Consider the following 24,411-nt stretch of genomic DNA (forward strand, 5'->3'; position numbering starts at 1 on the left):
AAAAGGGCACATGTGTGGGGGCAGGGGTAGAAGCCATGATGGCTTCCCACTAACAAAAATGCTAAATTTGGAAACTTTCTCGTTATTGTTTCTAAGCAGTACAAAAAACTTTATATCTTTCATTAGAAGGCTTCACTAACGCCTCATACTTAGGAACACAGCTATGACAGATTTCTGAAAACCATCCGAGCCAGGAAGTGGGTTCTGTTGCTATGTTCACCTGTACCCAGTCCCTCCAAATCAACCAGATACTGAGTAAACAAATACTTGGGTTGTACATGATCATGGTTAGATTTACTTGGGGGGAAAAAGTCTACCCAGACATTTTTTTTAAAGATTGCTTTTCTACTCTATAGATTTCAGAACCAGGTTTATTTGCATACATGTCAACAAAGTCAGCCTTAAAAAAAAATCAAGTTGTAAATCACCATATGCCATTACTTTCAGACTTTCACACTTAGAAAATATAGATGATTATGTACAGGAATTTGCACATAGGTGTAAAGATACATTACAGATCAAGATCCAAGTACATTCCAAAACAAAAATGGCAGAAAGGCAAACACCAACAGATGTTCATCAGCTATGGATTGCAAACATTTTATGTGTGTATATATATATATTAAATAAAACTGGCTCTGTTACTTAGAACAAAGTGTTGCTGGAATGTTACATAATGAAACTCAGAAAGGCCTTTTTCTCTCAGATGGAATGACAACCTTAATCTTGATACTCAAAAAGTAGGCACTGATTTCTAGAAGCAAATTTTCTTACCAATATAACTAAGCCAATATGGCCTTTAAAACATTTTTACTAGTGCAAAGTAATCCAGTGCTAGAATTCACATAGAACTTGGATTTTAACTAGCTCTGCCATAATGAAACTAAAGCCTGTATTGCTCTCTGCTGACTAAACTGTAAGACCAGTAAAGAGTCTAAGTCACTGCCTTCTAGATTTTCATACATCAGTCTCTACATTATACAAACTATTCTCCTAGTTGCTGCTCAACCCGTTAAAGAATTCCCCAAGTTAAAAGATATTGTGTACAACCGCTATCTCATCCAAGTAGCACGTCCAAGTCCTGCAACAGGTGGCATGCCAGGTGGTGGTATTGGAGGTGGTACAGGTGGCTGTCCACCAGGGGGCACTGTGGGAGGGGGGTAGCTTGCAGGTGGCATTCCCAGTCCTGGAGGGGGGTGAGGGGGGACAGCATGGGAGGGAGGTAACCGTGGAGGTGGGAAATTAGGATTGTAGGTAGGTGGTGGCGGGTATCCTGGGGTAGGAGGAGGAATAGTCGGTGGGGGAAATGATGTGGGTGGTGGGGGAGGAACAGGTGGAGGAGGATTGGGGGGATACACATGAGGGTGATATGGCAAGTGAGCAGGAGGTCCATAGCTGGGTGGTAGAGCTCCATAGGTTGGTGCTTCTGTCTTCATCATTGATTGAAGGCTCTGATATCCTTCTCCTGACATGTAAGAATTGGTAGTGGACATGCCGGTTATGTAACTAGATGGTGGGGGTGGGGGTGGGGGACGGTGAGGCATAGGTGGTGGCTGATGTACAGGAGCCGGATGAGATGGGGGCGCAATCTGGACTTTTGCCATGTCTACGGAATCTGCTGTAGTAGTCTGGTCACCCCCCATGGAAACTGCAGTTGTCAGAGGAGGCTTATGCTCTGAAAAACAGCAACAACATACGCAAACACTTTAGTCAACTGCATGTGCCAATGAGAGAGTATGACAAACAGCATTGCATAGACGTTCTCAATTTCTATTCGCTGATAAGAAGTGGATCTTTGTCTGAAAAGGAACACCTGGCCTACCTGTTTAACAAGAGTCAAAGAATAAATCAGATAATGCTAACGGGGAGGGATCTGAAGACACAATCGAGTTTTGATTCCTCTTAGCTTCTGTGAGTGTATGAAACTCCAGTAAGATTAAGGGGAAATTTACAAAACGGTTTCAGGACAGAACAGTTTACTGGTCAGGAAAGCAAGTTGCTTGAAATTATTAGAAAAGGGACAAGTTGCTAAAATATCCCCAACCAACCCCCACATAGGGGGAAATGCTGTGTCAATGAAAAGCTACTGCAATGGAAATTTAAGTTTAATTAGAAGAGGACATAAATGGGTAGCTCTGCCCAAGTCACCTGACACAGGAAATCACCTTATATCAGCCCAAAACTGAATAGGGTCTGAAGCAGCTGACAAAAGGGCCAGGGCCGGGCTGTTTTGAGTTTTTTATGCACTATGTGAACTGGAACATCTAATTATACAAATGACTGACTACGTGAGGACTTTTGATGAATAACTGGGCAATCATGAAGGTATTCATTCTTACAGCTTCAATCATACTGTTAGCCTAAAACCTGCCTGCAAAATGAACTACAGAAATCTGTGAACTTGGTAGAAGAGCAGGAAAAGCCTCCATTTCCTGCCTTCTTTTGCAATACCTTCAGGGAAGTTAAAACTATTTCAAGGTCATAACAGGTAGAGCTGGAAAAATACTCATTTAAGAATTGTGACAGTTTGCTCTCATGGACCTTAGATTAAAAACATGACAAAGATTTGGGAAAATGCTCACAGGGAAACCCTGTAGTTCATCTTACACATAAGCAGTCCATGTTTCAACAGGAAATTCTGGTAATTCCAGTGATAATGAACATATTTGGAGAGGAGGAAATGTAAAGGGTTGCTACACACAATTTATACGTAAGTATTACATTTATGTGACACCTCTCCTTTATGTTGGTGAGAGAGGGAAGAAAGTTATGTTTTAGAACTGAAATCATTAAGGTAACAAGGTCTGAATCGTATTTTTGTTGTTTTGGAACAAAGAAAATAAGATTCAGACCTTGTTACCGTAATGATTTTGTTTTGGAACAAAAAGCAGATGAGAATGCAGAGCTTACTGTTGGAAGTCTCTTGCAGCCCCATTCCAGATCGGTCAATATTAAGATTGTGCAGCTGTACCATAAATTATTTAAGTCCTATCTCAGGGTCAGGCAAAGGACAGCTAGCACGTCAAAGGAATGGAAAGATGTTGAACAGATACAAGCTCTATTTGATTAAGGCAAAGTTCCTGCTTAAGGCAATCAAACTCTGAAGAGAAAAAAATTGAATATTTAAGCCACTTAAGTCATTTAAGTGTTTGTATTAGCAAGACTGGCCCAAGACATTTGGCTAATTGAAGGGAAAGGACAAGGTGACTCCACCTCCACTTCCAATATTCCACATGCAGAAGCCAACTGGACGGGCAGCTGAATCTTACTTCAACACTGGCGATGGGACAATGTCCTCCACTTCATCTGAGGGCAGTAGGCTAGCTTGGGGATGTAGGGCAGGCCGCGGGGCACACAGAGCTGTCTTCCCACACTTCATCGCTCCACCAAATGCCTGTTCCTGCCCACTCAAAAAAATGCTGCAGCACTTCCCAATCCCCAATATATTTGACACAGAAGTGGCTCAAATCTCCTAAAGACACATGAATACTTAACTGTGTGGAATGCCCCAATCTCTGCATGTATTCTGCCACAAACGCCATCTGGAACTTGGGCTCCAGGGATATGTGCCGGATATGGTGGACTATAACCTGATATTTCAGGAATTACAACAGGGGAGGGGAACGTATTTGGGGTGGGGAGCCAGATGACTCTCCCATCCAGCACTCCATGGGAAGAATGATGTCATCTGGTCCCCAGCCAGTGCTTCAGTCGGGGACTGGGTTCCCACTGGAAGGACATGGGATGGGCAAAGCTACCCCAACTGAGGTACTGGCTGGAAGCTCCTCCAGCTTGGTCAGGTTGGGTCTGCCTGCCCCCGCCTCCCCACAGTGGGAAGGAAGCTAATGGGAGGGAAATCCTTGCTGTTCTCCCAGATCAGAGACAACAGCAGGGACTCTCCTCCCATTTAGGGGGCAGGACTTCAGGATGCTTATAAGAATATATTTATAGTTTCAGAGAAAACCACATTAAACTGAAGATTACAATCAATTAGATAATATTTTCTAGCTCACAACAGAACTTACCAGGTGGCGGGTGCACAGGGGGTGCTGGTGGATGAGAAGCCTCAACTTTAGCAATCTTAGAAGGAGGTGCCTCTGAAAACAGAACAAAATTTAGCAGCGATGTTGTGATTAACAGAGAAAAAAGTTGCAATCAAATAAGTTTACTTCAAAATAAAACTAGCAATACAATTGTAGAGTTTAAGGCTCAGTGGGACTTGCTTCTGAGCAGACATGCATAGAAGTGCCTTGTAAACAACCCACATCTGTTCTGTGGGCAATATGGAGCGAGGGAGACAGGAACAGGTAAAGGAACATCAGGGCCTGCTCCAGTTGGACTGTCCCCCTGCCCCTCAGGAGATGAGAGGGTGATCACAGCCATTTCACCAGTCCTGCTGAAATTCAACTTAATTCTTTCCTCTTCCCTCCCCATCTCCTTTTCCTTGTGCGTCATGTCTATTTTAGATTGTAAGCCTGTGGGCAGGGACTGTCGCATTTACTGGTTGATTTTAAACCGCTCTGGGAACCCTTTGGGGGGTGAAGAGCAGGATACAAATACTTTAAATAAACTATATTTTTACCTTACAAAATAAATCATTATAAAACAAAAGAAAAAAAACCTTATTTTACCTGCAGTTTTGGTTTCATCCTTTGGTGATACAGCCTGTGAATGAAGGAAGAAGTGTGCAAATCAAGCAGTATAATCACACTAGTAGCGGGATTAACATGCTTGAAATAAATGATAATTCAGCAGGACCAACACTCTTTGTAAGACTTCAGTATTGCCAATAAAAATCATGAGGTAGCTGAGGCCTTCCAGCTCTGACCATAGATTCATTCGTTTCATTCCTATTTCACTGCCTGTAGTCAATTTTAAGGCAATGGTTGTATCAGGCATATCAGAGGCCTAGCTAATAAGTCTGCCTAAACCAAAGTTTCCTTTTGGCCTATTATTGGCAGGAAGCTTTACTGGAGAAAAAGAGAACACTATGAGAAATGTTTTCACTCAATAAGTTTCATGCCGCAGACAGGTCAAAACCACAGAGAACACGTTGGGAAATTGCTATAGAACTGTGGAGACATTTGCAAATATGAATATGAAGAGGCAGGATTAAAAGACTACTGTAGCCAATCAAAGTACAGTAAGCAATCACATCACATATCATGTCCAAGTGTAAAACTATAGAAGTAAAGGGAAGATACAAGATGGGGGATACGTGGCTCAACAACACTGCAAGCGAGAAGGATCTTGGCTGGGCAAGATGATGATCCGCCTTAAGCGTACAGAAGCTGATCGGACTGGCAGCTAGATCATACTTCAGTGCTGGCACTGCGACCACATAAAAATATAAGAGCCATGCTGGAAAACACCAAGGGTCCATCTAGTTGAGCATTCTGTACACACAGTGGCCAACCACCTGCCCACAGGAAACCCACAAGCAGGACACGAGTGCAACAGCACCCCCCCCCCCCATGTTCCCCAGCAACTGGTGTACATAGGCTTACTGCCTCTGCTCCTGGAGGTAGCATAAAGCTATCAGGACTAGTAGCCATTGATAGCTTTATCCTCCAGGAATTTTTCCAATTCCCTTTCAAAGCCATCCAAAAGTGATGGCCATCACTACATCGTGTGGAAGTGAATTCCATAGTTTAACTATGTGCTGCGGGAAGATGACCTGCACCCCTACTGCACCCCAGGGCAGACGTCTAGCTTATAGGATGGCCGCTTATACAATGGCTGGGTTCACAAGATCATGGAGGGAAGATAAGCGATTTTCCCTCTCCGCATGTGCTGGTCACAAGCCACCTAATTAGCAAAATTACCCTCGCCAGGCACAAGTTGTCATGACATCTGAACCCAGCAAGGGTGACTGGCTGGAGTGGTTTACAAACCACTCTGAATTCCATAGTTGTTCTGGAGTTTAAGGGTGGTTTGTAAACCTCCTGAGTCTCCCAGCCTCGCCAGGTTCAGACATCATGACAACCCATGCCTGGTAAAGACATACATGCTTATTAGGCAGCTTGCAACCAGCACACGTGGGAAGGGAAAATAAGCCACGGTGGCTTATTTTCCCTCTGTGACTGTGCAAACCCAGTCACTGTCAAAACGGAGGATACAGATTTGCATAAAAGACACATACACTAAATTATATGTACAGAAGTGAAGGCAGAAATGACTGCTATAATTTGAAAATTCAAAGTGATCTTGATAGACTGGAGTGCTGGGCAGAAAACAACAGAATGACATTTAATAGGGATAAATGCCAAGTTCTGCACCTAGGAAAAAGAAACCAAAAGCACAGTTACAAGATGGGGGATACTTGGCTCAACAATACTACAAGCAAGAAGGATCTTGGAATTGCTGTAGATCACAAACTGAATATGAGCCAACAATGTGATGTGGCTGCAAAAAAGGCAAATGCTATTTTGGGCTGCATTAATAGAAGCATAGTTTCCAAATCCCAGGAAGTACTAGTTCCCCTCTACTTAGCACTGGTTAGGCCTCATCTGGAGTACTGTGTCCAGTTCTGGGCTCTGCACTTTAGGAAGGATGCAGACAAGCTGGAGAGGGTTCAGAGGAGGGCAATAAAGATGATCAGGGGACTGGAAACAAAGCCCTATGAAGAGAGACTGAAAGAACAGGGCACGTTTAGCCTTGAGAAGAGAAGGCTGAGGAGAGATGTGATAGCACTCTTCAAGTACTTAAAAGGTTGTCACAGAGAAGGAGGCCAGGATCTCTTTGCAATCATCCCAGAATGCAGGACACGGAATAATGGGCTCAAGTTACAGGAAGCCAGATTCCGGCTGAACATCAGGAAAAACTTCCTCTTAGAGCAGTGCGACAATGAAACCAATGACCTAGGGAGGTGGTAGGCCTTCCCATGCTGGAGGTATTCAGGATGAGGCTGGACAGCCATCTGTCAGGGATGCTCTGACTTGGATTTCTGCATTGAGCAGGGGGTTGGGACTTGATGGTCTTGTAGGCCCCTTCCAACCCTGCTATTCTATGATACTGGGTGGGTTTGCTGCAAGCAGGGGGTAACTTCTGCTAGCCGAAAGCTGTGTTGGTAATGTATGTTCTATAACAGGTGTCCCCAAGCTTTTTGGACCCGTGGGAACGTTTGGGAATTTGAGAAACTGTTGTAGGCATCACCACAAAATTGCTCCCACAGAGGATGCAACTAGTCATATAACGGCTGCCACGGCGGGCCTTGGTAGTCAAAAGAGAGCTAAAGAGGTGGGACAGGGAGAGAAATAGGGAGCCTAGAGGCTGCGAGGGAGGGGGAAATAGCAAGGCAAAGGGGTAGAAGGGAGAGAAAGACCAAGACTAGAGGCTAGAAAGGGAGAGATAGAAGACTACCATAACATTTTTCAAGGTTTTTGTAAAAAATATATTTTTGAAGGGGGCAGGAAATATAGAGCATTGTGGGCACTATGTGAAGTCCCTGCAGATGCCAAGGCACCCATGGGCGCTGCATTGGGGCACCCCATTCTATACTGTCGTCTTCTCCTTTCCTGCTTTTCCATAGGGTGTGTGTGTGTGTGTGTATATATGAAAGAGAGAGAGAGAGATTGAGACACTGTCTTTCTTATTAACAAAAAGCAATGCGAAGTTGTTCTATCCAGTTGTTACTTGTGTCTCAGTACTTTCCAGTGCCAAAGGCAAGCCATGTCCTTAAGCAGGCAAATCAGGTAGGAACTCTAGGATAGCTTCTTAATTGGGCAAGGGATCCATCTATGATCCTTTTAAATTAAATAACTATCAATTGGGCAAGGAACGTAGCATCCTTTAAATTATTCCCATATATTCTATTTTTCCTACCCCGGAAATCTTTTCTACTTTAGGAATCTTACACTGCCCAATAGCCAAAGCTCTCTGAGCAGTTCACAAAAATTAAAACCCCAAATAAAATGTAATGAAAATATAAGATCTTTAACATACACAAATTTAAAACAATTTAAAATAGCTAACAATTAACAATAACATACCAGGACCCAATAAAACAACTGGACAAATTGCCTTCTCTATTTCAAATGTCAGATTTCTTGGACCAATTTGACCAAGCAGTCGTTTGATATACTCTAGGCTTGGAAAAGAAATATCTGTAACACTGGCACTCCCATTTTGTGTCATGCTTTCTTAGGATGCAGACAGACCTTTTTATTTTATCCATGTACAGCACCTAGTACAGTAAATCCTTTCATAAGTAAGTTATTCCAGTAAGAGTATGGGTTACAATGTCTACTGTGCTTTTCAAGGTAAAATATTATTTCTGTTATTCTTACCGCTGGTCGTTTTGCCTGCCGGGGAGGACTTGACTGCGGAGATGGTTTTTTGGACTGTTGAGCTTGAGGCTGCTGTTGCTGCTGTCCTGCTGGTTGAGATTCTTTTGGCTGTTGTGGTTGTGACTGTTCTGAACTCTGAGACTGCTGGAGTGGAGGCACCGGAGGTGTAGACTGAAGTGAAGGAGGCTGCTGTAGCTGATGCGGGGTATGATGAGGCATTTGTTGCTTCCCTTGCGAGTACAGATCTAAGATCTGATGACAGATGTCTTTTTAAAAAAGAAAAGAATGAAAGACCAGGTTAACCATAGTAATGAACAGCTAAAGAATGAGAATTATGTTTGAAAGTTGTGTTCAAAGTAGTACTGATGCTATTTCAAGAAGCCACCAAGTTCAAAACTACTGCACTATATTCTCAGTTTTGCTTTAGACAACATTCTGAGTATCAGCAAATATTTCCAATACCTTCCAGGACATCAACAGGTACATCTTGCACAAACTGCTCCCACCATCTTCTGTACATTGGCTTTGATGTCCATTCCTGAATCTCAAACTTGCACAAACGGCCAGCCAGATACATAACTGCAACTGCTATAATCTCAGGTTCCCATTGCAGTGACAATGTAGTGCACAGACTAGAAAAACAAACCAGAATGCACATCAGGAAAGACAGACTCAGACATCTGCATATGTCTTTAGCAGTTAGCAGTTATTATTAAATGTAAACCACCTTGAATGATTTAGCAGAAAGGTGGTATAAAAATGTAGTAAATCAATAAACTCAATATATGATCCAAACAGATCAAACGTCCTCATATCAAAATTTGAGGCTGATTAATGGAAATAAGGCTGCTCAGAACCACTATCAAGTTATGATATCAATAAAAAACTCATTTAGTTTTTTTGCATCATATTAGAGATACAAGACAGATTGAATAATTTGCTCCAAGAAATGTATCAGCTCAGCTTTTGATACAAGGAGTGTTTCGGAAGTTACCAAATTTGGGTGTCATCTTGGCAACACTCAAAAGTCAGTGGGGACACTCCATTGTGGTATATGGTATTACGATCAACAGAACAAGTTGTTTTCAGAGTCTCAAAAAAAAGCTTTAATGCCATCAGCATGGAATATATTAGAATTAGGATACTTTCCCACTGGGCAGGCAGATTGAACTCATCCTGATTCTTTCTTGCAGTGTTCTACTACAGCTTATTTATTACAATAATTAAGGCTCACCATAATTTTGAATTGCAATGACCCCCAGAAAGATCTAAAGGTACCTCTTTTGACTACCTTTTATTACCAGGTACTGTAAAATGAGACTCAGTAGCACAACGGCTTCCGATTTGGCACAAAACAATGACCAAATACACATTCAGAATTGACACCATACAACAATATTCTGAACTGAAGCTTCTGGCCATCTTGAAAGGCAGCTTGATGCACAACACACTGTAATAGCCAAAATGAGAAGTTACCATGGCATGGATAATGGCTTTCCCTGTCCATGTAGGGCCATAGCTGGTGTACCAGCCTAAATTGGTAACAGCAACAAAGATGAATGAACAATGACCTCCAGGCTATGAACCTGATCCTTTAGGGGGAGTGCACCCCTGTATAGAACAGGATGAGCATCACTTACCTGGGCAGACGAACCACACACTAACAGTGTCTTCACCGTGTTTAAACTGAGCTTAAGTTTATTGCCCTCTTCTGGTCCATTAGTCCAGGCATTGATATGAGTACTCCTGTTTCATGTTCCTCCTCCATCCACTGCACACTTTGATACATAATTGTAGCCACATTCCAAAGTACTTAAGCAATTTGTGGCCAAGTATGTGAGATGGGGTGCAAATGAATCTGAATAATGAAATTTTTTAAAGTCCTTTCAAAATACTGCAGGCAAGAAAGTGACCAGAAGCTTAAATATCAAACGAAACAAAATTATTTTTAGCAAAAACTAACATAAGACTGCAGAGATTTTTACCTGTCATTTACAAATGTCCACGCCATTTGAACCAGTTTTTGAATTTTGTTCTTATCACCTATTGAGATGGGGAAAAATGAATTATTCTATTAAGATGATAAACAGCCTTGCAGCTATTGGATCTGTAAAACACCTCCGTGAATATTTAGAAGACCCACCAAGTTCAATGGGCATACTTCAATAAATCTGTTCGCCATCGTGACTTTCTCCCTGCTTTGAAGCTGGAGAGGTGGGCAGAGATCATCTGGGCAGTTTCATAGCAAATCCCACCCTCTGCCCAGCTCCAAAATTTGGGAGGAAGGCCAGAATTGTTTGGCACCTGCAAAATCAAGGAGAAGAGCCTCGGCCACACAGGACCAAACTGGTAACCCACCCACTCACTGGCCTTTCTTAACTCTGGAGCAGGGATGGGAGCTCTACCCTTTCCCTCAGGGAAAACCAGGCAGAGGGAGGGAGTGTCTGTTTCTGCTGCCTAAAGGTGCTTCATGTGCCTTTAGGCAGCAGAGCCCAACAGGGTGCACCCTTTCTCCTCACCTGGCCTTTTCCAAGGGAAAGGCTGGTGGAGAGGGCTTGATAAGTGGGGTGCTGGCAACTACAATTTTTGCCATGGTGAACAAGGTCAGTCAAACATTCTAGATCTCTGTCAATGGGGCTTACTCAGAAGCATGCACAGAATTGCAGCCTTACAAAATGTATGCATCTTTGTAAGCTACAGGCTCAGTAGACTTCTGAATAATGCTGGAAAAGCAGCTTTACGTGCTTGCTCCCATGTAGATAAGAAAACTACCCATGTATCTCCTGTAGGATGGGCAATTGTTTGCTCAAGCATATGATTCTACGTTTTTATTCAACACATTGTGTATTCAAAGCCCCTCTGAAAAGATTACAGTCAATCAGCTGATCAGAAGTGAGTGGATTCAGAGCCCTGCTTCTTCTCCACCAAAAAGCGACTCTGCAGGTTTAACCTTTTTGATAAGAGCTCTACACAAACAGCCCCAGCTGCTACTTTGAATTGGGGTGAGTCAGACTAAAAGTTAATAAAAAATACAAGACATGTTACTTCATCCAAGTAGAATTAAGTGTCTTCTTGGAAAACAGCGCACACAAAAATGACTTGTGTGCGATGACCTATGCTGTCTTTATGCTTTTTCCTACAGTTTTTACACACAGAAAAGGCACAAAGAAGATGGAGTTTAAGTTCAGCTCTTTGTAAAGCAAATTATGTAAATGAAATCATACAAAGAATGCAAAAAACCTAAACTTCACATTTGTCTCATACTTTAAGCTTTGCACACTATGCTAAAGGGCCAGTGTGGTGTAGTGGCAAGAGTGTTGGACTAGGAGCTGGGAGATCCGGGTTCTAGTCCCCACTCGGCCATGAAAGCTCACTGGGTGACTTTGGGCCAGTCACACACTCTCAGCCCAACCCACCTCACAGGGTTGTTGTTGTGAGGATAAAATGGGAGAGGAGGAGGATAATGTAAACCGCCTTGGGTTCCTTGCAAGAGGAAAAAAGGTGGGGTATAAATGCAATAAATAAATAAATAATAAAAATAATTGGCCCACAATATATTATTTTTTCACTTGTATATTTTTTTCTAAGACTCTAGCAGACGAAATTGGCTCAGATGGCTACTAAATTTGATAATTTTAGGCTCCTAAAAAAGCCTATCCGGGACATGGAGGATGTTAACAATTATAGGCCAGTGGCCAGCATCCCCTTCTTGGGCAAGGTACTTGAGCAGGTGGTTGCAGGACAGCTCCAGGCACTCTTGAATAAAACAGATTATCTAGATCCATTTCAATTTGGCTTCAGGCCTGGTTTTGGAATGGAAACTGCCTTGGTTGCCCTGTGGGATGACTTTAGCTGGGATAGGGACAGGGGAGTATGACTCTGTTGATTCTCCTGGACTTCTCAGCGACTTTCGATACCATCGACCATGGTATCCTTCTGGATAGGTTGCCTGGGTTGGGAGTTGGGGGCACTGCACTGCAGTGGTTCCGCTCCTACTTGGATGGCCGATTCCAGAAGGTGGTGCTGGGGGATTATTGCTCTGTGCCGTGGCAATTGTGCCATGGGGTTCCACAGGGCTGTTTTATCCCCCATGCTGTTTAACATCTACATGAAACCACTGCGGGGGGCTATCCAGAAGTGTGGGCTGAGGTGCCATCAATATGCGGATAACACCCAGCTCTACTTCTCTTTCTCATCAAACCCAGGTGAGGCAGTGGCTGCTCTGAATCAGTGCCTGGGCATAGTAATGGACTGGATGAGGGCCAATAAACTGAAACTCAACCCAGACAAGACGGAGGTACTGTTAGTGGGTGGTTCGTCTGCCTGGCTGGGTGATATTCAACCTGTTCTGGAGGGGGTTGCACTCCCCCTAAAGGATCACGCTCGTAGTTTGCGGGTGCTCTTGGATCCAGATTTGTCACTTGAGGCACAGGCAAACTCAGTGGCACGGAGCACTTTTTATCAGCTTAGGCTGGTATACCAGCTACGCCCTTATCTGGACAGAGATAGCCTAGCTACAGTTATCCATGCTCTGATAACTTCTCGTCTAGATTACTGCAATGCGTTATATGTGGGGCTGCCTTTGAAAACGGTCCGGAAACTTCACCTGGTCCAAAACAGGACAGCAAGATCGTTAACAGGGACTGGCCAGCGAGCTCATATTACACCAGTACTTTTTCAGCTGCACTGGCTGCCAGTCCATTTCCGGGCACCATTCCAAGTGCTGGTATTAACATTTAAAGCCCTTAACGGCTTGGGGCCAGGTTATCTGAAGGATCGCCTCCTCCCATATGTGCCTGCCCGGACCTTACGATCATCCTCAGCGGCCATTCTCCGTGAGCCCCTGCCAAAGGAAGTGAGGCGGGTGGCTACTAGGAGGAGGGCTTTTTCTGCTGTGGCACCCCAGCTGTGGAATGAGCTCCCTAGTGAGGTTTGCTTGGCACCTACATTGTATTCCTTTTGGTGCCAGGTGAAGATCTTTTTATTTTCCCAGGCATTTTAGCTTTCTAGACTTTTAGCTTTGCTGTTTTAAATCTGTATTTTAAATTCCTGCACTGCTTCTAGGCTTTATTGTGTTTGTATTGTTATATTGTGGTTTTAATGTTCTATATATTTTATATTGTTTTATTGTGTGCCATTTGGTTTTAATTTTTGTGAACCGCCCAGAGAGCTTCAGCTACTGGGTGCTATAGAAAATCAATCAAGCAATCAATAAAATAATTCAATACATACAAACATTCAGTAACACGAAGTTATTTCCTTACCTTTGAGTTGCTTAGCATATTTAAGCAGAAACTGGTAAGGGTGCTCCACTTGTAAGTCAAATTTTATTGTCTGCAGTAAGATCCTCTCTAAAACCATAACTTCTTCCTAAACGTCATAAAGGAGCAAAGACTATATTACTCCAAAATGTCAGGTAATTATTTTTACATGTCACAAAAGTTCCAGATGGCATTACACAATAATACCAAGGGATGCTGTATCTAGGCTTATCTACTTCTAGAGTACTAGACTTGTGTGATGTTAACCTCAACTATTTAAAAACTGACAGTCCTCTTACCATCTAAATAAATGTAAGTGCATTTAAGCACCTGCATTTTTGTGGTTGTGTGACATATTCAGCAACAGCAATTTCCTCCTAGCTCACCAGTGGATGACTGGAACCCTTCAGTTTTCTCTCCATATCCTGCACTTGGTGTCACCATGGTCTAAAAGAAAGCAGGACCAAGAAGAAGTAGGAGTGCACAAGGAACTATTGTTATAGTCAAGTCCCATGTGTCTCCAGTTTCTTTTGCTGGGAAAAAGCCTCTTGGACTGGTGGGGAACCGTCAGCAAGGGCAAAATAGGGGGAAAGAGGTGAGGTGTGAGCTACAGATTCTGGTGGCAGTGAAGTGGTCGCTTTCCTCGCAACCTAGCACACTGTCCTTCACTACCTCCACAATATGGCCCAATAGCAAATCGAATTGCTGGTCCCTGTTGTACAACCACATTTTGGGGCGGGGGAAATGCATAGTACTACTGCGAGTTTTGGGGAAAGAGTGAAACTACACAGATGTGCAGTCAAATGCTAATTTCTAGGAAAGAAATAGAACCATTTGCTTTCAGTTATTTCAAGAATGACTTCCAACAGCCAAAGCAAATGGCATAATTTGCATGTTAATAAAGGCTACTCCATATTTTCTGCAAGCTTATCTGGACAGCTTCTTTCAGTTTGTCATTACTTGTGGTACTACCTCTTACAAAATATGAGAGGTAGTCAACCATCTATGGTTATAACAAGATTGCAGGAGTGGAACTGAGCACATTTTCCTTTAATAGAGCAGCCAACAAACTGACAGGAGCTTCTTAGCCTATAACAACATCCCAACGGACTTGGATGAACACAACCTCAGGAGTCGCTATCTCAGCAAAATGGGTCAAGGACTTACTTTACTCTTCTCATGTTGGTTATCTGAATGCATAAAGGCTAGCTGAGGCTTTGGGTCTACAGCAATTTTCACAAGAACAGACAACCACAACGATCTTTCTAGGGAACTGCTCACAAAGGGTTCAGATGCTTCCAGTCATCCGGAGCTACTGACAACGTGGCAGAACACTCTAATGACATATATATCTTGTTTAACAAATTATGCAGAAACAAGCCAGTGAAATACTTGGTCCATGTTAACCTGCACGGCTTTCTAGCATATGTTAATTTTGTAAAGATTACCTTTGCGACTAAGTTGTCTGAAGACTTTGAGGATAAGAAAATGCCTATAATTACTATAACAAAGAAATAAGTGACAAAAGTTTATTTTTTCCAATTTGCTTACTGTATGCATATGGCTGCACTCTGTGTGGCCAGTTTCACTGCTTCCCCTGTGCAGTGGATTATTTCTTTGCTGAAAAGACAGGCAAATGCAACAGGAGAACAACACACAAGCACTGCAATATACATTGCCTTTCAAAACAACATATGGTGAAAAAACTATCTAAATGAACCCAACCATTGATATGTCTTTCAGTTGTTAAAATACTGAAATAATAAGTTGTCAATATTTTATACAAAAGAATTTAAGTCTTCTTCTAGCTTAGGCTTAATTCTAGTTTAAGCTATTTTACATCAAGACCACCACTGAAATCATGTGCTAAAAATCTACAGATAAATAGTATTAAGAGTTGTACCACGACAATTTAAGTGAAAGAATCGTTAGCACATGTCAGTTTACCTTTGGATCATCTCCAAACTGTCCAAACTGCACATCATTTAGTAAATTACGAGCTGTTTTGATGATATCTTTACATTTTTTGGGTGTTTCTTCAACTTTCCCTGCTAGAAAGAGACAGCAAGCTCCAGTCACCTATAAAAAAAAACAGCAACAAAGATGGCTTTAGAAAGTTGTCTAGGTATACAATTTAAACAAACAAACATTTCACTTATGTTAAGAAAAACAGATTACCCACCTATACAAAGGAAATAATACATATTCATTCATAAAAAGGAGTATACATATCCAACATATGCAGATATATACTTTACCATAAAATGTTAACCACCACTAGTATTTTAGAAAGTTGTCAAAAACAATTCAGCCATCTTTTTCTCTTTTCTTTAAATCCTTCATGATATACTGTACAATGTATACACTCATTTATATATCTAGTATAAAATATATTAGTGATTATTGTGAGGTTGATTTTAAGCTTCATTATATAACACTATAAAATTTATTTGTTATTATTATGTATCCTTTTAAATCTCCTTTTAAAATTATTATTACCATTATTACTGGTTAGTAAGATCTTTGGCTGGTTAAATTGTTAAGCTTTATTACTCTATGTTAGTTGAAGGGCAATATATGGTTACTGGAAATGAATTGCAATCCTGCTTCCTTGCTACAAGACTGATTATACGATATTGAAATATTAGGTTGATTATTTATGATGTGCTGGTGGTGAACGATGAATCCGCTGTTCTAAAGATCAACACACCACAGGAACCTGGAATGTAAGATCTATGAGCCAGGGCAAATTGGATGTGGTTATTGGGGAGATGTCAAGATTAAATATAGACATTTTGGGTGTCAGTGAACTGAAATGGACTGGAATGGGCCACTTCACATCAAATGACCACCAGATCTACTACTGTGGACAAGAGACCACAGAAGAAATGGAGTAGCCTTCATAATTAATAATCAAGTGGCTAAAGCAGTGCTTGGATACAATCCAAAAAATGACAGAATGATCTCAATTTGAATTCAGGGTAAGCCATTTAACATCACAGTAATCCAAATATACGCCCCAACCACAGATGCTGAAGAAGCAGAAATAGATCAGTTCTATGAGGATCTGCAGCACCTACTGGATAGTAAGCCAAAAAAAGATGTTATTTTCATTACAGGAGACTGGGATGCTAAGGTGGGTAGTCAAACGACACCTGGAATTACAGGCAAGCATGGTCTGGGAGAACAAAATGAAGCAGGACATAGGCTGATAGAATTCTGCCAAGACAACTCACTGTGCATAACAAACACTCTCTTCCAACAACCTAAAAGACGACTTTATACATGGACTTCACCAGACGGTCGACATCGAAATCAGATGGACTACATCCTTTGTAGCCAAAGGTGGCAGACATCTATGCAGTCGGTAAAAACAAGACCTGGAGCTGATTGTAGTTCGATCACGAACTTCTTATTGCACAGTTTAGAATCAGACTAAAGAGAATAGGGAAGACCCACAGATCAGTTAGATATGAGCTCACTAATATTCCTCATGAATATGCAGTGGCGGTGAAGAATAGATTTAAGGGACTAGATTTAGTAGATAGGGTCCCGGAAGAACTATGGACAGAAGTTCGCAACATTGTTCAGGAGGCGGCAACAAAAAACGTCCCCAAGAAAAAGAAAACCAAGAAGGCAAGATGGCTGTCCGCTGAGACACTGGAAGCAGCCCAAGAAAGATGGAAAGCAAAAGGCAACAGTGATCGGGGGAGATATGCCCAATTAAATGCAAAATTCCAGAGGTTAGCCAGAAGAGATCAGGAATTATTTTTAAACAAGCAATGCGCGGAAGCGGAAGAAGATAATAGAACAGGAAGGACAAGAGACCTCTTCCAGAAAATTAGAAACATCGGAGGTAAATTCCAGGCAAAAATGGGTATGATCAAAAACAAAGATGGCAAGGACCTAACAGAAGCAGAAGAGAGCAAGAAAAGGTGGCAAGAATATACAGAAGATCTGTATAGGAAGGATAATAATATTGGGGATAGATGTGACGGTGTGGTCAGTGAGTTAGAGCCAGACATCCTGAAGAGTGAGGTTGAATGGGCCTTAAGAAGCATTGCTAATAACAAGTCAGCAGGAGATGACGGTATCCCAGCTGAACTGTTTAAAATCTTGCAAGATGATGCTGTCAAGGTGATGCATGCCATATGCGAGCAAATTTGGAAAACACAAGAATGGCCAACAGATTGGAAAAAATCAACTTATATCCTCATACCAAAAAAGGGAAGCACCAAAGAATGTTCAAATTATCGAACAGCGGCACTTATTTCACATGCCAGTAAGGTAATGCTCAAGGTCTTGCAAGGTAGACTCCAGCAATTCATGGAACGAGAATTGCCAGATGTACAAGCTGGGTTTCGAAAAGGCAGAGGAACTAGAGACCAAATTGCCAATATCCGCTGGATAATGGAAAAAGCCAGGGAGTTTCAGAAAAACATCTATTTCTGTTTTACTGACTGTGTGGATCATAACAAATTGTGGCAAGATCTTGGGGGTATGGGGATACCAAGTCATCTTGTCTGCCTCTTGAGGAATCTGTATAACGACCAAGTAGCAACGGTAAGAACAGACCACGGAACAACGGACTGGTTTAAGATTGGGAAAGGAATACGGCAGGGTTGTATACTCTCACCCTACCTATTCAACCTGTACGCAGAACACATCATGCGACGTGCTGGGCTTGATGAAGCCAAGGCTGGAGTTAAAATCGCTGGAAGAAACATTAACAATCTCAGATATGCAGATGATACCACTTTGATGGCTGAAAGCGAGGAGGAGCTGAGGAACCTTGTGATGAAGGTGAAAGAAGAAAGTGCAAAAGCTGGGTTGCAGTTCAACCTCAAAAAAACCAAGATTATGGCAACCAGCTTGATTGATAACTGGCAAATAGAAGGAGAAAATGTGGAGGCAGTGACAGACTTTGTCTTTCTAGGCGCAAAGATTAATGCAGATGCTGACTGCAGCCAGGAACTCAGAAGACGTTTACTTCTTGGGAGGAGAGCAATGACAAATCTTGATAAAATAGTGAAGAGCAGAGACATCACACTGACTACAAAGGTCCGCATAGTTAAAGCAATGATATTCCCCGTAGTAACCTATGGCTGCGAGAGCTGGACCATAAGGAAGGCTGCGCGAAGGAAGATAGATGCTTTTGAACTGTGGTGCTGGAGGAAAATTCTGAGAGTGCCTTGGACTGCAAGAAGATCAAACCAGTCCATACTCCAGGAAATAAAGCCAGACTGCTTACTTGAGGGAAGGATCTTAAAGGCAAAACTGAAGTACTTTGGCCACATCATGAGAAGACAGGATACCCTGGAGAAGATGCTGATGCTAGGGAAAGTGGAAGGCCAAAGGAAGAGGGGCCAACCAAGGGCAAGATGGATGGATGATATTGTGGAGGTGACGGACTCGATCTTGGGGGAGCTGGAGGTGGCGACGGCCAACAGGAAGCTCTGGCGTGGGCTGGTCCATGAAGACACGAAGAGTCAGAAGCGACTGACCGAATAAACAACAACACTGAATTGTAATATTGCCAATGTTATAGGTATAATTTTTAAGCAGAATGGGATTTGAAGTTTCTGTGTAATGGAGTTTAAATTTAATTTCTTTAAACAATCCTGTATTTTTTTTTCTTTTCATGTTTTTTTTCCCTTCCTTCTCCTTCTTCTGTTTTCTCTTTCTTTTCCATTATTGCTGTGTCCTCTTAAGAATACTGTATTGTTGGGAAATTGTAGTTATTGATTAGGTTGTTGGTATTGTTTATTTCATTTATAAAGTTAAAAAATAGAATAAAAAGTATTTTTAAAAAACAATTCAGCCAGATCAGTGCATACTGGTGTTAAAAAGTGGTTCAAATGCACATACACTGAGGGCACAATCCTATGGGGATAGTCGGCCGCCTCCGAACTCGGAGGCGACAGACTATCCAATGCAGGGTGGGCAGAGTGTGGAGGGGATCTTCTCCTCCGCACTCCGGCCACCCTGCATTTGCGGCTAGATGGCTGATTTCAGCAGTCCAGCCAGGGTAGCTCGGACTGGGAGGGGAGGTCGGACAGCGCATAGGAAGCATCATGCCAGTGCTTCCGCCGACCCCTCTCTGCCCCAGGAACACCCCCTTTCCCCAGCTCCACGTTGCTCTTCCAAGCATGGAGCTGGGGACAAACTGCGCCTCCTACGAGACAGAGAGGGAGAGGGTTTTCTGGGAACCAACCTCCAAGCACTGGCTCTGAGGTCGGTTCCCGGAAAACGAAAAATCCTACGGCTGTCTAGTGGCCATAGCATTGCGCCCTAACTCAAGTTGATCTTGGGATTATAATTTATTTTCCCTAGAATCTCCACCACGGGTTAACTTAAACTAATCCCTTGACTAACAAGGACTGGAAATCATTATGAAAACTTCCATACAATAATATTGTAAATAAGAGTTCTGCTGTTCCCTAAAATATGTACCATGATGGACACCGTATTAGTACAAATAATAGATTCTCTATGTCATCTGTGAGGGCACACAGGAACATAGGAAACTGCCATAGAGTCAGACCATCTAAGCCCAGAACTAGTAGTGGCTCTCAAGGGTTTCAGGCAAGAGTTTTTCCAGCCCTACCTAGAGACACCAGTGATTGAACCTGGGATGTTCTACATGCAAAGCTTGTGCTCTACCACTGAGGTACGGCTCCTCCTCACAGTGGATGTCACAGTGTTGGCATTCAGGAACATATGAACCAGCTCTGGGTCTGATAAACAGCTTTTCCCACTTGGTAATCAAGCAACCCAGTCATAACTGTTTTCCTCCACCAACAGTGCAACAGCTGCACCCATGTGGCCCTTAAACCTCAAGACCAGAAACCAAAACTCCATCCAGTTCAACACTGTATTTCTAAGTCACATCTTGCCAAGATACTTGCTTCTCAACCTACAGAAATCTGTGCCCCACCTACTGCCACCTAAGTGTAATGACTGCCAGCTTATCACACTCAGATTTGTCCTACTGCTTGATTTGAGATCCTGCTGTTTTATTGTGTTATCATCACTTTTAATATTGTACCATTTATGTGTTTTATTGTTGTAGGCCGCATTGAGAGAGCTTCTGCCCTGAACGGCAGCCAAGAAATATTTTAAATAAATAAATAAAATACTGGTAGATATTTAATTTGCACAATAAACTGTCTAATGCAGCATATTATGACACAATGACAGCAGGAACCCATTAACCACTTTCTGATGCCCAAGGAAGAATTCTGGAGAATCCTGGCTTACTCTAAAAGAGCTGTGTATTTGTGTACGTAGCTCTTTTGCACCCCACCTGCTTCCTCCCTGCCAGCAGGAGCTGCTCAGGTAAGCTTAGCATGTCATTCAGCCCAGGATTCTTGGCTTGTTGCACTTCTTATAAGCCAGGATTACAAACTAGAGTCCGTTTGGTTTACAAAACCTGGCTTGTTTGGGACCAATATGCCAGGAACCTTGGTTTGTACAATACACTAGGTTTTTGATTCCTGGTTTGTTTAGCTGCTCCCCTGGCAGGAGGAGCAAAGTAAGGGCAAATGGGCTGCACACACTACCGCATTCATGGTAAGTGAGGATTCTCCAGAATTTTGTCTTACCATTGCATCTAAATGCAGCCATTGCTTGAATTCGCCATAGGAAACTGAAACAATGCTAAACACTTTAAAACACCCCACGTCCTACATTTTCCATGAAGTGTTTGACCCTACTGCAACTACTCCTAAGAATATATAATTCCATTTACTCCTGCCTGTCTTGTCTCTTTCTAGATTTTAATCCCCTTGGCACAGGGACCTGTCTTCTATTCTTTGTCAGACACTATGTAGATGGATGGTACAGTATTGTCAATAATAATTAATTTTTAAACTAAAGCAACAGATTTATACTTACATATCTTGGGAACTGTTTAAACGAATGGAACATATAAAATCGATGAAAGTATATTATTCCAGTTGCCAGCGTATCATAATGTCTGGATCACAGGATAAGAATGTAAACAGAACTTAGCTTAAACTCAACTATAAATTTTAATCTCAAATGCAACTGAATGTATCAAAATGCGTATGGTGATGGTTTAGTTGTAAGTATTTATTATTATATATCATATTTTACTGCTGTATTTTTTTGTAAGCCACCTGGAGAACTTTATAGTATGGTTACATACAGTAATAAAATGAACAAAGAAAATATGTTACTAAAATATGACACTGGCATAGACTTGTACACTAAAGGTACAATCCTATGCGTGTTTAGACAGGAAACAGTCCTACAACTCCCAGCACTCCCCAGCCAGCCATCCTGTTCTGCAATTCATCAGCCAAGTGTTCTGCAAGATGTTACATTAGTGTGTTCAAATAACCTACTCTGAAATATTTATCACTATATTCCTTTGCTAAGAATTACAATGCAAGTGTAAGAATTTATGTCATTAATCAATTGAAAACATACCTGAGGTAGTTCCAAGCTGGTTTAAAAAGCCTGAACTAAAAGATTCTAAAATAGTGTCTTAAAGCTGGCCAAAGACTTACAAATAAATTCAAACTGGAAATGAATCCCCCCAAACTGGGGGTTGGACTCGATGGACTTATAGGCCCCTTCCAACCCTACTATTCTATGATTCTATGATTTAATCCGCTTTTGTTACCATAAAAATATGTTTTTATTAACCATAATAAAAAATGGGAAGTGAATTCAAATAGTTCAATTTCTGATTAAAAATCAAGGAGGAGAAAGTAGAAATAGATGACTGAGAGTTTCTAGTCACTAAACTTTTAAGCACAATTAAAGGTTAATCTGAAAACACTGCTAGGATTTGGGTATTACGCAAGAACAATCTTTATTCAATTGTCAAGTGTAAGGAATCCGATAAACTGTGCAGTGCACAAACTCAAAGGATACAGTCCTAAACGGGTTCCTACATCAAATATGAACCGGGCACCTTCTCTGCGGTATCTTGCCTCAGTCGCTGGATCAAGTCCTTCTAACTGTGATGGTGTGTGAGCCAAGTCTTTCTTATCCCAATACCAGCATGGTTTTGTGTGGTCCAGGTTTGCCAAAGCTACAGAAGGGCTGGAATTTTCTTTGTTTTCCTTCATTTATTGATGCAGAAAGGTTCCTGTTTGACAGGTTTTCAAGGGCTTGCTTTTCATACAATGCCTTTAGAAGCTTTGAAGACAAAAATATTGCTTGAGGATGACATTTCTGATAACAAGATGAACTATCCAAACATACACATGGTGTTATATATAGCAATACAGAAAATGAATAACGAAAAAGGATTTCATTATTTTATCAGCTGTATCCTGCCTAAAACGAATGATGGCATTACAAGGGGTGGGGAAGAGGCCTGCTGTTCCAATAACCCCAAACCACAAGATGGCTTTGCACTAGAATAGCATGTTTGCAGGCATTTATATGCATCGACATCTAATTTCTAGCACTCAGGAAGCCAGATATTGGTGATTTTTCCAGCCCTAACCCTATCCCTTCTGATGTGTTTGCATCACTTACGGAAACTAACAAATCAATAAAGCACTGTTGTTCTGGAGACCTGCTTATTGCCAAACTAACAATTCTTTCTGTGGCAGCAGAGCCTACTCACAGTCAGCCCCTTTGGCTCCTGTATCGACAGCAATCACGGAGCACCTTAAAGCCAGTAGCCTTCCACCTTTCTAGAGCCTTTAGCCCAAACACACATTACCGGGCTCACTCCCTTTACTTGTTCCTATAAGGGGTGTTCTGGTGGTACCAGTTTGACTCCGCTGTGGATCGCACCACCTACCAGGTGAAGGCTTAAAGCACTGCCATCATTTGTCACCATCATTTGCGCAAAAAAAGAAAAACCCCTCCCCAACGAGATGGAACATGTAACGTGTGGAACAACTCTAAGGGCACAATCCTACGCATGTTTAGACAGGAAAAAGTCCTACAACTCCCAGCACTTCCCCGGCTGGGGAGTGCTGGGAGGTGTAAGACTTTTTCCTGTCTAAACAAGCATAGGATTGCACCCTAAGTCGCCTCACATCCACCCGCCACACAGCGTATTGTTTTAACGTCTACCTCACATTCCGGACATGTTGGAGAACTCCCCTCAACCCACGCCCCGCAGCACCACCAATACATGAAGCTGCCACCGGCTGACCAGAGGCCTCCCCGTCTTTCACCCCACAGGATCCCGCAGCCTCCGAGATGAGAAGGGCCGCTCCACTTTCTCACTCCCTCCCTCCTCCCCGGTGCCACTCACAGAAACACCGCGCGACGGAGCCCCAAACGCGTCAAGCCATTAACGACACCCCCTGCGCGGCGCCATCTTGGGAAAGCCTGAGCAAGGCCGTTGCTGACGTCGTTGCGTCGGCGCGCGAGAGCGGCGTCGCGCGAGCAGGAGGGCGAGCGAGCGGACAGCGACCGCCCCCCAATCCAAACCTTAGCCTTGAGGCGTAGCTCCGCCTCTTCCACACCCGTGCGTGCGTGAAAGAGAGCGAAGGAGGGTTTGTCTCCTCTGCACTCCGCTTTTTGCCTCAAAAGCGATTTCCATGCCGCCGGCCAATAGGAGGGACACCACAGAGAAACGAAGGCGGGCACTCCAGCCAATGAGCAATCCGAAGGCGGGAGAGGAGGGCGGGTGGAGATCGCATCCCCGCCAATCGGAATTCCCTACACCTCCTCCCTGCTGCCTTCCCTCTGCCGCTTCTTCCCTCCGCTCACACTCTCGCGCACATGCCCCGCCCCGCCATAGGTGAGAGAGGCGAGCGAGGATTGGCCAGCTGTCCCAGAGCCAGAACTGGGAACCAATGGTGGCCCGGGATGCGCGCGGCGTGGGCGGGGCCACAGGCGGACCGGGGCAAGCGCGGAGTGCC

At 42.8% G+C, this 24,411-nt stretch overlaps 2 protein-coding genes across 3 annotated transcripts in view; one reads left to right on the forward strand and one right to left on the reverse strand.

The window, feature by feature from the left end:
* Nucleotides 1–332: 332 nt before the first annotated feature.
* On the reverse strand, nt 333–24,265 carry CCNK (cyclin K). 2 transcript variants are annotated; one of them, XM_084839337.1, is made up of 12 exons: nt 23,799–24,265; nt 22,454–22,720; nt 21,446–21,527; nt 15,497–15,628; nt 15,101–15,169; nt 13,553–13,658; nt 10,274–10,331; nt 8,751–8,920; nt 8,289–8,554; nt 4,632–4,665; nt 4,026–4,097; nt 333–1,675 (listed from the first exon to the last, which is right to left on the reverse strand). In XM_084839337.1, exons 2-12 carry the CDS (start codon nt 22,648–22,650, stop codon nt 1,053–1,055), a joined length of 1,809 nt encoding a protein of 602 aa, XP_084695463.1. In that variant the 5' UTR covers nt 22,651–22,720; nt 23,799–24,265; the 3' UTR covers nt 333–1,052. The 2 variants fall into 2 exon arrangements, with proteins under 2 accessions (XP_084695463.1, XP_084695471.1); XM_084839345.1 differs by lacking the exon at nt 15,101–15,169.
* Nucleotides 24,015–24,411, forward strand: part of SETD3 (SET domain containing 3, actin N3(tau)-histidine methyltransferase) — a 59,496-nt gene continuing 59,099 nt past the window's right edge. The window contains exon 1 of the mRNA XM_084839305.1: nt 24,015–24,290. Within this exon, the coding sequence (XP_084695431.1) occupies nt 24,088–24,290 (203 nt within the window). The 5' untranslated portion in view covers nt 24,015–24,087. The remainder of the gene's footprint in view (nt 24,291–24,411) is intronic.

Source organism: Heloderma suspectum, chromosome 1, assembly GCF_057233095.1.
Source record: "Heloderma suspectum isolate Gila_16-S chromosome 1, 16-S_ref, whole genome shotgun sequence".
NCBI lineage: Eukaryota > Metazoa > Chordata > Lepidosauria > Squamata > Helodermatidae > Heloderma > Heloderma suspectum.